This window comes from Clinocottus analis, unplaced genomic scaffold, assembly GCF_023055335.1.
Source record: "Clinocottus analis isolate CAN_PGR_092001 unplaced genomic scaffold, fCliAna1.0.p SCAF_20, whole genome shotgun sequence".
Classification (NCBI taxonomy): Eukaryota; Metazoa; Chordata; class Actinopteri; order Perciformes; family Cottidae; genus Clinocottus; species Clinocottus analis.
The window spans coordinates 10,672,403-10,686,348 of record NW_027175932.1 but is presented as its reverse complement, the minus strand read 5'-3'; the positions used below and the strand labels follow the sequence as shown (position 1 = coordinate 10,686,348).

General features: G+C 42.2%; 1 protein-coding gene across 3 annotated transcripts in view; it reads left to right on the top strand.

Moving 5' to 3' along the window:
* Positions 1–8,294, top strand: part of gramd4a (GRAM domain containing 4a) — a 41,793-nt gene extending 33,499 nt beyond the window's left edge. For all 3 annotated transcript variants that reach the window (XM_068586483.1, XM_068586481.1, XM_068586484.1), the window contains 6 exons: positions 35–189; positions 1,781–1,925; positions 2,126–2,219; positions 2,749–2,839; positions 2,922–2,990; positions 3,571–8,294. In XM_068586483.1, coding sequence (XP_068442584.1) covers positions 35–189; positions 1,781–1,925; positions 2,126–2,219; positions 2,749–2,839; positions 2,922–2,990; positions 3,571–3,681 — 665 coding nt within the window. In that variant the 3' untranslated portion in view covers positions 3,682–8,294. The remainder of the gene's footprint in view (positions 1–34; positions 190–1,780; positions 1,926–2,125; positions 2,220–2,748; positions 2,840–2,921; positions 2,991–3,570) is intronic.
* Positions 8,295–13,946: the final 5,652 nt, after the last annotated feature.

Sequence of the window (13,946 nt, the reverse complement as noted above, 5' to 3'; positions counted from 1 at the left end):
AGATAACCACTTAATTTTCTCTTTTCCTCTCCAGGCCTGTACGCCGGCATCAAGTTCTTCATCATAGACTTCCTGTTCAAGAGCTGTCCGAAGCTGCGGGACAAGTACGACACGCCCTTCATCGTGTGGAACAGCCTTCCCACAGACCCGCAGCTCAAAGAGAGGACCAACGCCACCGTGTCACGGCGGGTAAGGCCGCAGAAACGCGTACAAATCCACATCTGTCTCAGCTCTTTGCTGTCCCTCTCCCTCATTGCCTCCTTTCAGAAACTAACTCTTGAATTACTCGTACAGAAACGCACACAGACCATCCAACCAGCTGGGTCTGAATCCCCTCTTAAGACAAAACATGACCAGAATGCACCAGAATGTATCTGGTTAATGTCGTATAACTAGACATCGAGCTGATGCAGCAAGGAAGCTAATCGCAACATGTTAAAGTTGCCAAAGAATTAGTTCATCCCCAGCCGACAACGTAGAAAGTCTGATGTTCTGCAAATAACATGTACATTCTGTAAAGACTTCATGTTTTTAAAGCTAGTTAAAGATCGTCCTGTTGGTGATGTTGAATCTTTCATGTTGGCAAGAATCCACCTACTAACGTTTCAATCTGACCCCCAACCACCACTGACCCCCTGTGGAGGGAAAAGAGAAGCAGAGACATGAAATACAGTATCAAAATGGCATCCCCGTGTCAATAATGAGCTTCAACTCAGCCCCGCCTCTCTCATACGTAGGACTGAGTGTGTGAGCATGTGTTGGTGCCTTCTGCTGTGGCATCAGTCACAGGTGTGCTCTGTCGTTTCTCTCTCAGCTCTCTGGCACTGAGAAGGTAGGGACTCTGGTGTGTCTCCCTTTGGTTCCTCTGCTGCGCACGGGTGTGACGCAAGCGCACCTAAAAGCGTGTCTGTGTGTGCGTGTGTGTGTGTGTGTGTGTGGCCAAGATGTGTGTGTGTGACACGCACACACTGTTTGGACGGAATGGATCAAAAAGTCACAATAACTTATAGTTTGTCATGTCATTTATTTATTTTTTATTTCAAACCATTATAATTTATTTTTGTAACACCACATTGAAACATCTCATCCATTTGCAAGTTATTAAATAACAATAATAAAAAAAACTACATTTTTGATCCATTAACATAGATGCTCTGTTAGGAGTAGCAGTGTGTTTAGTTTAAATTCACATAGAGTAGCTCCTTGACCGCTGTAACTCATATTAGCTATTAGCTCAGTAAGTCCCTCCCTTGCTCCACTACACATGGTGATTAATCCAGAAATGCATTGTTGTTGTTTCTTGTATGGAGGGAACTGAATGGCTAGAAGGATCCCTCTGAACTAAACATGTACATCCACACAAACATTAGTCTAATTACATTTCTCGCCACAAACTATCAAATCCTTTTGGCCTATAAACTGTTGCTATGTACGCTGAGTGAATGGTGGCCTCACTCTCTGCTTTGCACGACCACACCTGAGCCTGCTGCAAAGAAGTGCACATGCATAGAAGCACATAATGCAATACTGAAAGTTGAGCTGTGAACATAGCTCCCAAAGCTCTGGGAACGTGTATTGTGTGGAGAGACTCTGTTTAAAATATTCATCCCTGTGCTTCCTCCTTTCCCTCATCGTCACTTTCACTCTTCCCCTCCTATCCCTCTCCCTCATGCCCTTTTCGTCTCCTTCATGGCGTTTTTTTTCCTTCTCTTTTTGCTTTTGTTGTCCTGTCATCTTGTCTGTTTCCTCCTCCTCCTCCTCCTCCTCCGTCTCTCTGCAGGTTCAGCCGGTGGTTTCTAGGAGCAGCCTCGCAACCATCCCTTGCGGGGTGAGCAGGGAGGAGGAGACGGGGCGCTCCCACAGCACCAAGAAGGGAGCGTTTCATGAGATCTTCAACCTGCTGGAGTCAGAGCGCCCTCTGCCGGGTGAGGAGACTTACTGCATCATCAAATAAATAAACCCATCATGTACCTGTATTCATTTGGGTGTACCAAATATCCACAATTGAAGTCTCATTCACAATAGTTAGCACTGGCATTACCAGGTTGTGCACATGTTTAGCGTTTAGCATGATGATGACTGCAAACGGCGGTCTCACTGTTCTCTGCCCCGTGTGTGTTTTCAGTGTGTGAGAACGGCTGGAGGTGTTGCCTAATAAACAGGGACAGGAAGATGCCCACAGACTACATCAGGAACGGAGTGCTCTTCGTCACAGAGAAGTAAGCGCACACGCACATCTCTCAGGGGATCCTATTGTACTGTCTGACTGCAGAGGAGAGAAAGTAGTGTTGTTGTTGTTTTCGCTGGCTCACAATGAGGCGCCGATTGAAAAAAAATGACAATTGTTTTATGTCTGTCTGGATGTCTTTAGGATTTAAAATGACAAATGAGCTTTTCCTATTCAGAATTAAAGTGTCCGGAAGTAGCTTATCACATGATTGAGACTGAGAACATGACCAGTTTTGATTATTTTACTTGCGGCAGCCATGTTACCAGTCATTGGTACCAAGTACCGGCGAAGGTTCATAACAAAGCTACAAAAACACTCCCTCTCTGTGTCAGTCAGTCAACAGTGGATCATGTAGGACAGCCCTCCTCCTGAGAATATCTCTGAACTTTCAACGTCTCCACCTCTTCGGCTATGCAAGTGACAGGAAGTCCGTTCAGTGTGTCGTCTGTTTGGCTTGCCCTCTTGCGTTGCCTCCAGACCCTTTAAAGTGGGCTGTTTTCTCTCTTCCTCTGCGTCAGTTACCTGTGCTTTGAGAGCTCCAGCTCCAGATCCAGCTCCTCCAAGAAGAATAAGGTTATCAAGCTGGTGGACATCACTGATATTCAAAAGGTACATATTGTACATAATGTAGGAGTTGTTTAATTGTGTGCTATTAAAAATAATAATAACCCTCTTTGTTTTTCCTCCGTAGTACAAAGTGCTGTCAGTCCTACCAGGAAGTGGGATGGGCATCTCTATAGCAACCCCGGCCACTCAGAAGGTACGTTATGGAGGGACGTCTGTCACATGTTGGAAAGTTTCTAATTCTAAACTCCTGTCATGTATAATTAAAAGTTTGTTCATTATTTCCCCAACTTTAAAGTTCCAAATTGTCGCATCTGGCCAGCTGCTCCAAAGAAATATTTTTCAACAATAATTCTGGACAAATCTCACACGTTACACCTTTTTTATTGTCATGCAGACCTGCATTTATTGTTGTGGGTTTCTTTTCCACTGTATTCCACAAGTTAAACCTCCACAGGCTGGATTTCTGAGTAAAATAGTGCATGACATGAACAGTACATATTGTATTTATGGCAATGTTATGTATGAGCAGGCACAAACAGAAACATAAGAACACTTGGGATTTGCTTTTTGGCTTTCTTCCCCTTCTCTCCATGTCTGGTTGAGAGAATGTGTTCTTCTTTGTGTCATAATTCATTCATTATTCATCCAGACGATAATCTTCGCGGTCAAAGCCCTTTCGCTGCGTGATTCAGACTTACTCATGCCGCACGCACGACGTCGTTGCAACGCGTCAGCTGCAGATATTAATGACCGAGCATTTCTGCTCCCTCCAGCCGCTGGTGTTCGGTGCCATGATCCACAGAGACGAGGCTTTCGAGGCCATCTTCACCCAGTACATGAAGATCATGACCACCACCAAACCACCGGCCAGCGCGGAGCTCTAGGCGGCCTGTATCCCGGCAGCAGACCTCCACACCGGGGCTAAAGTCTGGGGGCAGAGAGCCTCCTGAGATTCAACTGGACTGGAAGATACTTAAACAACCGCACCGCACTCCTCTGCTCCGCGTGAGCCTCATCCTCCTCTTGTGACGGGCTTCAGCTTCCCCATCGGTGGTCCACCCTCGTCGGAGAGAACATCTGGAGGAGGGGGGGCGTCGGCTACATGTAGTAGGGATTTAGTTGCATCACACACTTGGGTGTTGGATAATTAACAAAATCCGCTAACTGTTCCTGAGGAGGAGGGAGGATCGGTGTGATTTTTATCAATCGGTAGAAGGCTGGCGGGAGGCTGGTTCTCCTCTCCCACCTGACTGACCAACTGACTGGTTTCCTGACTTACTTGTTTCTGTGTTTGCATGTGTGAGTGGGTGTGTGCGCAAAAAAAAACAAAAAAACCATGGTCTTAAAGTGCGTCAAGTGGCTCTATTTTTCTCTCTGTCGGTGGAGTGACTTCTGGTAGGTAGGTAGGAAGACGTCAAGAAGTGCTCGACCTTGGCCGTCAAATGAATATCATTCAACAAGTAGAAGGTAAACGGGAACTTCTTTAGAAACAAATATGGGATTTTTTTGCTTTATTCATCAGCTTAAAAGCAGTTAGACATTTAACTGGCAGATCGGTGCCTCGTGGCGTAGCCCAACAGAATTAGGGGTAGACGTCTGAGTGGTCAGTTTTTTTTAGTTTTTTTTTTTTTTTGAATAAATAAATGTGTATTAGCTGTGAAAATGTCAGATCACGTTTGACTGACACAGAGCCTTTCTGTTAGTTTACATTGCTGCTGTCTGATTCTTATTTTCCTCTTCTCACTAGACACATTTCAGCAGCAATGCTATGTTTTAGTCTTCTTTGTCGACCCAACAGCAAATGTACGCTGAGTTCAGCATCCGCTTCGGTGTTTCGTAAGTGTGCGTACTTGAACCGTGTAGTGAGTTATCTTTTTTTATTTTTATTTTTTCAAAAATGCCTTTTTCTTTTCTTTTTTTCCTGCGAAATGTCTCTTTTTAACAAACAGCCTTTGGGACGAGTAACTGGAGGTCCTGGAGCTGCTGACTACGTCCGAGACGAGAGCACAACCACTGTTCTATGGTTCAAACCCCGACTGCCATTTAGAGCTGCGGCCCAGCGGAGAACATAACCTCCTCATGTCCGCGCTTCTCTTTTCAAGGCACAATCTGTACATATAGAGAGGTTTCCTATTCCTCCATCCACGGTATTCTCCCTGCACTTTAGTAGAACGTTAAACTGGAACTCCTGATATTTTAGGTTTGCGGTGAATCAACTTCAAATATTCCACTTCTCAAGCTGGAGTCCATAGTCAGTGTTGGCAAATAGTCTCAAAGCGATCACTTGCGTCCCGTGGTATTTCTCTTTTGCGGTCAGAGCACCTTGTATTGATAACAGCTTGTCTTTCTTCAAACTGACCGTAAAAGAAGGCGGTTCTTTGGCTCGGAAACCGCGATGGCCCCTCGCTCATTATAGTGTTGCGGTATTTCCGCCTTTTTTGAATCCTAAATCTAAACTATCATCGTCCATTACCAATCCAGACATGTCTGTTAAACGTGCCTCTTTCTGATTGGCTGATTCTGACTTTCATAAATGTGCAGCGCAGGCTGTTTGATGTCACATAAGCAGTAATATACATTCTGGAGTTATTTATTTTTGTCAAAGTGCAAAACCAGGACTATGTATGAGCTATGTAGACATGCCTAATTACTTATTTTCTTTGTTTGCTCGTGTGTTCACTTCTCTGTAATGCCACAGTGAGTTGAGATGGACATCCAGCTGCTCTTCCACTTGTTATGTCAGCGTTTGTAAACGGTAGTATATGAAGTATATGGATACTAGTCTAGGCTGAACGAAATATTTCAAACGTCACTTTATTTTAAAGACGCCGTTCGCGAGAATGAAGCCGGCCTTTACTCTTGCAGAACGGTGGGACATGTAGAAACGTGATGCCAAACTACATCCGACACGTCGCTGTGTTTCAGGAGAGGGGTGGAGGCGGGGTCTGGGACTGGGGGTCATTTATTTCTCTTCTGACTTTAGTACGAGAGACGGTAGCTATTCCACCTTCCCAGCTCCTATCCACCATACGCCCAGCAGCACAAGCTTTAGTTTTAACTGTACACCTTAAAGAACACTGTTTAAATCGGGGACCTTGACATATTTACTTTTACTCCGGGTATTTCTACTCACTGGACACCTTTTTTATGTTTAACTATCCTGGATCACACTCGTGGTCCTGGTCCTCTACAGATCTGGATTTTATTTTATGTGCACTTCACAGTTCAAATGTCAAGGTTTCCTTTGAAGTCCAAACAAATCCTCTTTTCATTAGAATCAACGGAGCTGGATATGAAGTTGCCAGAGCGGCAACGGACCAGTTCAAAGAACCACTTTTATTTTATTTTTTTGTTCAAACTAATTAAGGATGGAGATTTTTTTTCTTTCCATTTGTATGATTTGGCTCGTCATTAATCGGCTGCCTTCCCAGACATGGATTTTCTATTTTTGTTTAGGAATAAATTGGATCCATGACCGGGGGACCCCTGTGGGATATTGGAGCCGGTAAAACCAGTAAAGTAATTAACGCTGTCTCACTGTGTGACTCGATGGCTCGTTGTCGTCCTTAAAGCTTTTACCTGAAGCCTTTTGTAATCTGTTAAGTCTGAAAACCAGTTCTCTGGGGTCTTGGAGACCCCAACAAGGCTGCACTCAGAGCACAGAATGTATCGCGTTCTAAATGTCTCAAATATATATAGATATATATTTTCTTTTCTTTTTGCCAAATCTTTTCATTTTCTGTCTGCCATATTCTGCCTATGCTCATGTTTACAGAAGGTTGTAAGAAAATTGTTGTTTCTCCTCTTTTTTTGTTTCTCTGAACCCAGTTTGAATTCCTTTGACTCTGGAGTTATGAAGACTGGACTGCTGTTCTTGAATTAATGTCTCGGCTCTCATTGGCTCTGCGCCGCTCACGTGACTATTTCTGCTCACCTTTTGACCAATTGGAAAGTATTTTAAACCGCTTACAGCTGATGGCCACGTCCGACATCTCAGTGCTTCTTCACCGCGTCGCAGTAGAACGGAGCCGAGAGCAGAGATGGTCACGGTGGACTGAAACAGCAACGTCGGTAGTTTTGACATGCAGTTTGTTCGTTGTGAGAGAAGAAAGACAGGAAGAGGAAAAATAATGTTTTAATTTTAAGAAAATAAAAATAAAACGTTTGCACTTTGAGAAAAGCTTCCAGGAAATGTCAAAGGAATATTGTGACAATTTTGGAAATATGAAGCTAATGCCAGCAGCCGTTTAGCTTAGCTTAGCCTAGCCTTAGGACAGAGCCATGCTAGCTGTTTCCAGTCTTCGTGCTGCTGGCTGTGGCTTAATATTTACTATAGAGTTGTAAATGTTTCACTTTGCGGATTTCAAGTTGACTTTTGTAGTTCAGTTAAAAGATTTGTAGTCAATCTGTAGTTGGTACACTTTTTTTTCTCATTTTTCTTAATCTAAGCTAATTAAACTATGCGTCATTGTTTTTTTAATGCACTCCAACACCACAATGGTCTCTCTACAGCAGTTGCTGTGAGGAGTTGAAACCGTCATGGTTTTTAAATTAAAACGAGTACTTTGGGTTAAAAGATCCCGTTCCTTATCTCGACATGAGGATTGAACCCCTGCTGGTTCTTAGTCTGTTTGAGCTCGTCTTCAGTGCAGTCGGGCCGAAACAAGAGATGTCAATGTAGCTAACGGCTCACCTGCCAACATTTTTAATTTTTTTTTTTTAAATGTATATTTCACAGCCCAGAATTACAAAGGGCTTTACAATCTGTACACATATGACATCCTCTGTCCCGAGACCTTCACGTCAGAACAGAAAAAACATCAGTGAAGTTAGAAGACTCATCTATGTGAACTTAACGCTGCCAGGAAGTCAACAATATGTCCCAAAATGTCCACATATTCCTTTGACGTTATGAGCGGTGACGTCTTGACTGCCATGCTCTCACACAACAAAACAGTGTGTAACTGTTGTCATAAACGGTGGTGTTGTCCTCTCAGTTCACCGTGCGTTGAAGCTGGTGTCCTCGCTGTTGTATTAAATATGGAGTTCCTCTGTGCGACTCTGTGAAGACAAAAGAAAAAGCATCTAAGCGCACAGCAAACTGTACCAGAGGCTGAACTGTCTCGAGGCTGCAAACAGCCCGACGTTATGAACGAGGAGAATTTTTAAAAAGTAAATAAATGTTGAGAATCTCAAGGATCCGGTCCTGTTTTATGGGCCGAGTCGGCGTCACCACGCCCGGTACAGCCGGTGAGTTGCTCCTTCAGATGTCACTGCGGGAACACTGCTGTCATCGCAACCACTGATTTCATTTGTCACCTGTGACAATCGACTTCATCATTTATTTCTCCTGTTATTTTTTGTCAGAGGAATTTGTATACAAATTATTGAAATGTACAGTGAAGAAAACAAAAACCACAGAGTTTTTAAAAGACATGTCTATTGTAAAGGATAATGTGATGTACATTTTTTAATTTAAGTAAATGAATTTAAGGTATTTTTGCTCTTGTGTCTGTCTTTTGTTCGAACAGTGGCACAAACATCGTTTAAAAGAGATTTTCTTTGGCTACAAACTGCAGTGTGTCTGTGCGGCCACAAGAGGTCACCGAGTGCGCTGGGAGATTATTCTATTACACACTTTTCAACAGGAAGGTCAAAGGTCAAGGGTAGCTGCTCAAGGGCATATCAGTACTTTGTTCCCAGCGCGGGAATAAGAAGTTTCTAAAAACACTTTATACAGCAAGGGGGAGGCATTTAAAGTCCCAGCATGCCTCAGTGAGACAATGTTTTGACAACGTTTTTTTTTTTTCCATTTTTGAACCAAACCGCTTTTTGACATAAAATCCTTTACAACATCCCTAAGCTTTGTTTTATTGTGATCTTCTTTCCAGATTGTGATTCTTTACATCCTAATCTTTCCAAAAATGTGTCTAATTAGTATGTGGGATGTTGGCAAGGGCCTGAACCATACATTTAACAAATGTGTGTTTATTTAAATGCCATCTTCAATAGCTGGAATTCTGAAATGTTGAATTCTGGGTTGTGAATGCTGAACATACCCAGAGATATCTATATAATTGCCTGACACTGTGGCTTAGTGGTTAAGGCATCCTCCTGGCATGCAAGAGCACTGGGTTGGTACAGACTGAGGGTGGACTGCCAGGGCGAGTAACTACTAGTGTTACTAATGACTGGGTAGGATTCACTGGGTCTGTACAGCGAGTGGAGGACTCAAGTGTGAAGGCTGCAACTCTATATGAGCATTGTACACTCAGTGTGCTGGGAGCCTGCACTGATCACAACCACAGTGTCTACAGGCTGGCAGGTCCAATGGAGAAGTGTGTAGGGGCACTAACCCACAGGATCTGTTCAATTTTTTTAATTTTTTTTCCTTTTTCTGCTCCATTTTGGGAAAAGAGCATATTTATTTATTTAAAAAAAATACATCTCATGCATTCAGTTTTTTTTACATGATCCACATGGTGGTTTAACTGTGTTAACCACTGTGTTAAAACCAATATCCGGTTGCTCAGTTAAGGAGAAAGACTTGTCATAATGTGACTGGAATAGGTCATACCATTTAGAGATAAAGTTGATATTATAATTCACTAGTTCAAGAATAAAGTTGAACAATACTTTATAAATTCTCAATGTGTATCAAGAGTCATAACAATTGCAACTTAATTGTCAATCTTTTTATGTTTTAAAAATGTGTATTTATTTGAATAAACATTTTGTGTGCCAGTTAAACTACAATTTGAATTCAACTGCAGCATAAAGAGATCGTGACGCTTCCTTTACGCTGCAGTTTAAACACTTTTATAATTCAGTATATATATATATATATATATATATATATATATAATATATATATATATATATATATATATATATATATATATATATATATATATATATATATATATATATATATATATATATATAAAGTTATAGCTTTTCATAATGTAATTGTTTTTCACAAATACACTACATGTATTATAATTATTTGTCCCTATTAGCTTATTCTCATGTCCCAGCTCCATCTGCTCCATCTGCTCCTTCAGGCCTCTTGTAAAGTTTCTTGAGAGCTGTTTCATAGCATTTTTTTTATCCAATCACATTTCACCTGTCTTCCTCTCTGTAAGAGCAACCTGGTACATGGGAGACTCGAGACGTTTGATTGGTCACAGGAACCGTGTAACATGCGCTGTGATTGGTCAGTGGGGTGCCGTGACTTCTGCCCACCAGGCCGTGTCTACTACCGCGCACTTGCGCACTTCGAGCACTGACTTTCAGTGCTGAGTGCGCCACACTGACAAAACCAGCAGAATTCAGTGCACTGAAAGTACCCGGATGGCGCACTGCGAACGGTCAAAAAATGTAGTGTAAACCGATGGACACTACTCGCACTGAACGGGCGCCATCTTGGCTACGTAGCGGAAGAGGAGGAGCCATTTCGCCAGCTTTTTACTAATTTATTTATATCCTCCTGCTGTGATTGTGAAAGTTTCCACATAGGTTGGAGAAAAGGGGACACAAGGGACAAAAATAGAGTAAGATGTGCGTTCATTTTGTCAGTTTTAGTTTCGCGGGTATCGCGAGCAGATTTGCGGACGTCACTTCCGGATTAATTTTCGCGGGTGCCGCGAACAGATTTGCGTCCGTCACTTCCGCTAATCGGTTAACGTAAGTGTTTCATTTGATACAGCGCTTATCAGCGACACAGTGCACTACATATATTAGTGCACTGTGTTATAGTGCACTGTATCGCAGTGTACTTCGTAAAGTGTTCGGTAGTAGACATGGCGACTGTAGGACAGAAACACCCTGCACCACACACTCCGGTACTTTAGGTGGTGCTTTATGCACCTAGTCAAGTTGGTTGTGCTCCTTTTAATTTGTAGAAGAGGAACAATTTATTGTAGAGGAGAAGAAGAAGCTGGGGCTGGAGACTATCCCCTGTGGACTTTTGTTTTTTCCAACTGCAGATACAAGAACCTTTAACTCTCCATGTCCATGTGAAAGTATTGGATAGAACACTAACGTTAAAAATAGTCACACTGTCACTAATGTCGGGTGAATTTTACTCATGAAACAAAAAAACGGTATCACAGGCTCAAAATCCGAAGAAAAATTAGGGATTTTTTTGTCAGAGGAATTTGTATACAACTTATTGAAATGTACACTAAAGAAAACAAAAACTACAGAGTTTTTAAAGACATGTCTATTGTAAAGGATAATGTGATGTACATTTTTTAATTTAAGTAAATGAATTTAAGGTATTTTTGCTCTTGTGTCTGTCTTTTGTTCAAACAGTGGGACAAACGTTATTGAAAGGGGATTTTCTTTGGCTACAAACTGCAGTGTGTCTGTGCGGCCACAAGAGGTCACCGAGTGCGCTGGGAGATTATTCTATTACACACTTTTCAACAGGAAGTTCAAAGGTCAAAGATAGCTGCTCCTCCGGTCATGGATCCAATTTATTCCTAAACAAAAATAGATAATCCATGTCTGAGAAGGCAGCCGATTAATGACGAGCCGAATCATACAAATGGAAAGAAAAAAAACCTCCATCCTTAATTAGTTTGGAAAAGAAAAGAAAAGTGGTTCTTTGAACTGGTCCGTTGCCTCTCTGACAACTTTATATCCACTGCTCGGGTGAGTCAGGCAGATGTGTCACACTTAGACCAACACCAGATAACAGAGTTTCAAGGCATTGTACAAGAAACATATTTGGAAATTACAGCCCCATAACAGCAAAGTGTTACTTAAGCCCTCTCTCCGAGCTGTCAGGAGTAACATCCTGATGGAGAAGGACTGAATACTGGTGCAAAATATGTTGAATCAGCCTAAGAGATGTGTAAGTAAATGCAGTTAATTACTTTCCTCTTGACTTGGGAAAAAAAACTGCAAATACCCTCCTCCCCTTAATGTGTGAAGAAAAACCCGGTAAAACTTGTTTCACCATTATTAACTAATAGAAGCAACGTGTGAAGAAGTAATTAATCTGAGGAGGGAAAATTGAAATTAAGTATGTCAAGGGTGTGAGAAAAAAAGAAAGACCCGCCCCCTTTTCCAAACCTCTCTGTCCCGAACAATTTTCCTACAGTTCCTAATAATAGAAACACTAACATTAGTCTGTGAAGATTAACCACAAGTGCAGAATATGTGTGATAAGACATCCTAAGAATATGAAATAAATATCTCATACGTGACAGTAGGACATACGATATTAAAATATGCGGGACCATAATAAATGGGAGCCACTTGAGCTGCTTAATGTCCATAAACCATATCTCTATGATATATTGAACACAAGTAGTTATGCTAATGAGGTCATTAATTAAGCTAATTCACATTCATTAGCAAATAATTCTATGTCAGCATACTCTCCCCCACATAATGGCCAGTATTAATGGGAGCTCGGCATCTTAACTCATTAAGGAGTTATAGCGGTTTTGAGGAAAATCGTTTTTCTCCTCATTAATATCTAAATTTATCCAGCGAGGTGTTTCAAAGTCTAATCAGATCATCGACTCTGTGGAGCGCGTAATGAAGGGATGATCCGTCACAGTATTGTTCCAGCAGAGTTTTGTACTGTACAAACACGGGCACATCATGACGATGCAGCATTTTTATCTGATTGATGGGAAAAATCGCCAGATAAATGAGACTTCACTTCCACCAGAAAATCCTCACTCGGGGATTTACATCTTCACGCCCTCTGTGCAGTCATTTTAGGTTACGTGCCAGCCTCATTTCTTTTTTTGTGTGTCCATTTCGCTAACAAATTCCATATCCCTGCAGCAGCCCTGTCTCCGTTCTCATTGCCTGCAGCGCCGGGATGCTAAAAGTCACTCAGGGGTCGTCCGACTTATTGGCATTCATGCGCCGCTCCGTTTGTTGGGGGAACGGGGAGTTTTGACGTACAGGGGTGCCAGCTTGGTTCACGGAAACATTTGACACGCCGGTGCCAATTAGGTCCAAAACCTTCCCTAAAGGATACACACACACAGACACACACACGAACATTCACAACCTTCCCCGAGGCCTCCAGCTGTTTGCTGTATAATGAAGACGGTGAGAGTGGAGAAGGGAAAGTCTCTGAGCTGTGCTGCTGCGTGGAGCCCCGCACAAGCTTTCAAGTATTTGATCTAGCAGTGGTACAACTGCATTTTAGATGTGTTTAGGATCAAATGTAAGTCGAGCTCACGCTGAGCTCTCACACAATCAACCCTTGATGTTTGGGGGGGGGGGGGAGTTTGTTTGCACTTTTGAGTTCTTGCCGCGACCCGTTTTTTTGAATTTGCTTTAATAAGGAACTTTCTGTCCGCTCGGCTCGGCTGTTGTGTTAAACTATTTGGCTTTTGTCGGCTAAGTCTTGTCTCACACTCATCAGGCTGCAGCGTACTGACTCTGTATGGAAATGTATTACATTTAGCCTTTTTTTTGTGGGCTTTCATATTTGGATATTTGCTGTACTTGACCTGGCAAAACGAATGTTGGGCTCATTAATCGCATGTCATTTTTAAAAAGAATAAATAAATGAAATAAATGCCCGCCTGCCAAAATACAACGAGAATGTTTATCAGCGCTTCTTTGTTTTTGGGTCATTTCTCTCTGGCAGAGCCGGCTGACTTATTTTCTGAAACAGCTTTTCAAGACTCTTTCAGTTTACATTCCAACCAACATGGCACTAAAATGTGAGAAATCCTGGTTGATTCAGCCCTCACATGACCGGCGTTCTTCAGTAACGCCACTTCTGTTGTTATTTAAACCCAAACGACAATTTTTTCCGAAACCTAACGAGTAGATTTGTTGCATTGAAAACTAAGAGTGACTTTTTCTAAGATATCACAAGAATCGTTGTAGAAATAAACATACCGCTCCGTTCCCTCTAAAGCAGATTGGAAATCTAATGCGACTTTAGAAATAGCCCCTTTTTTTGAGAACATGTTTTTCACATAAAAAAGTAAAAAGCGGCAGCTGTCCGTCAACAGTTCTCCAGACTCGCTGTCAAGGCTTGAAGGATGCTGCTGGCAATATTCTATACTTTTCTTGTTGTCTACAAACACCATAACTTGTGCAGCCGAAGCCTAAAACAGCTTCTACCTCTGTGTCATGGACTCAGATGAGACAACCCTGTCCC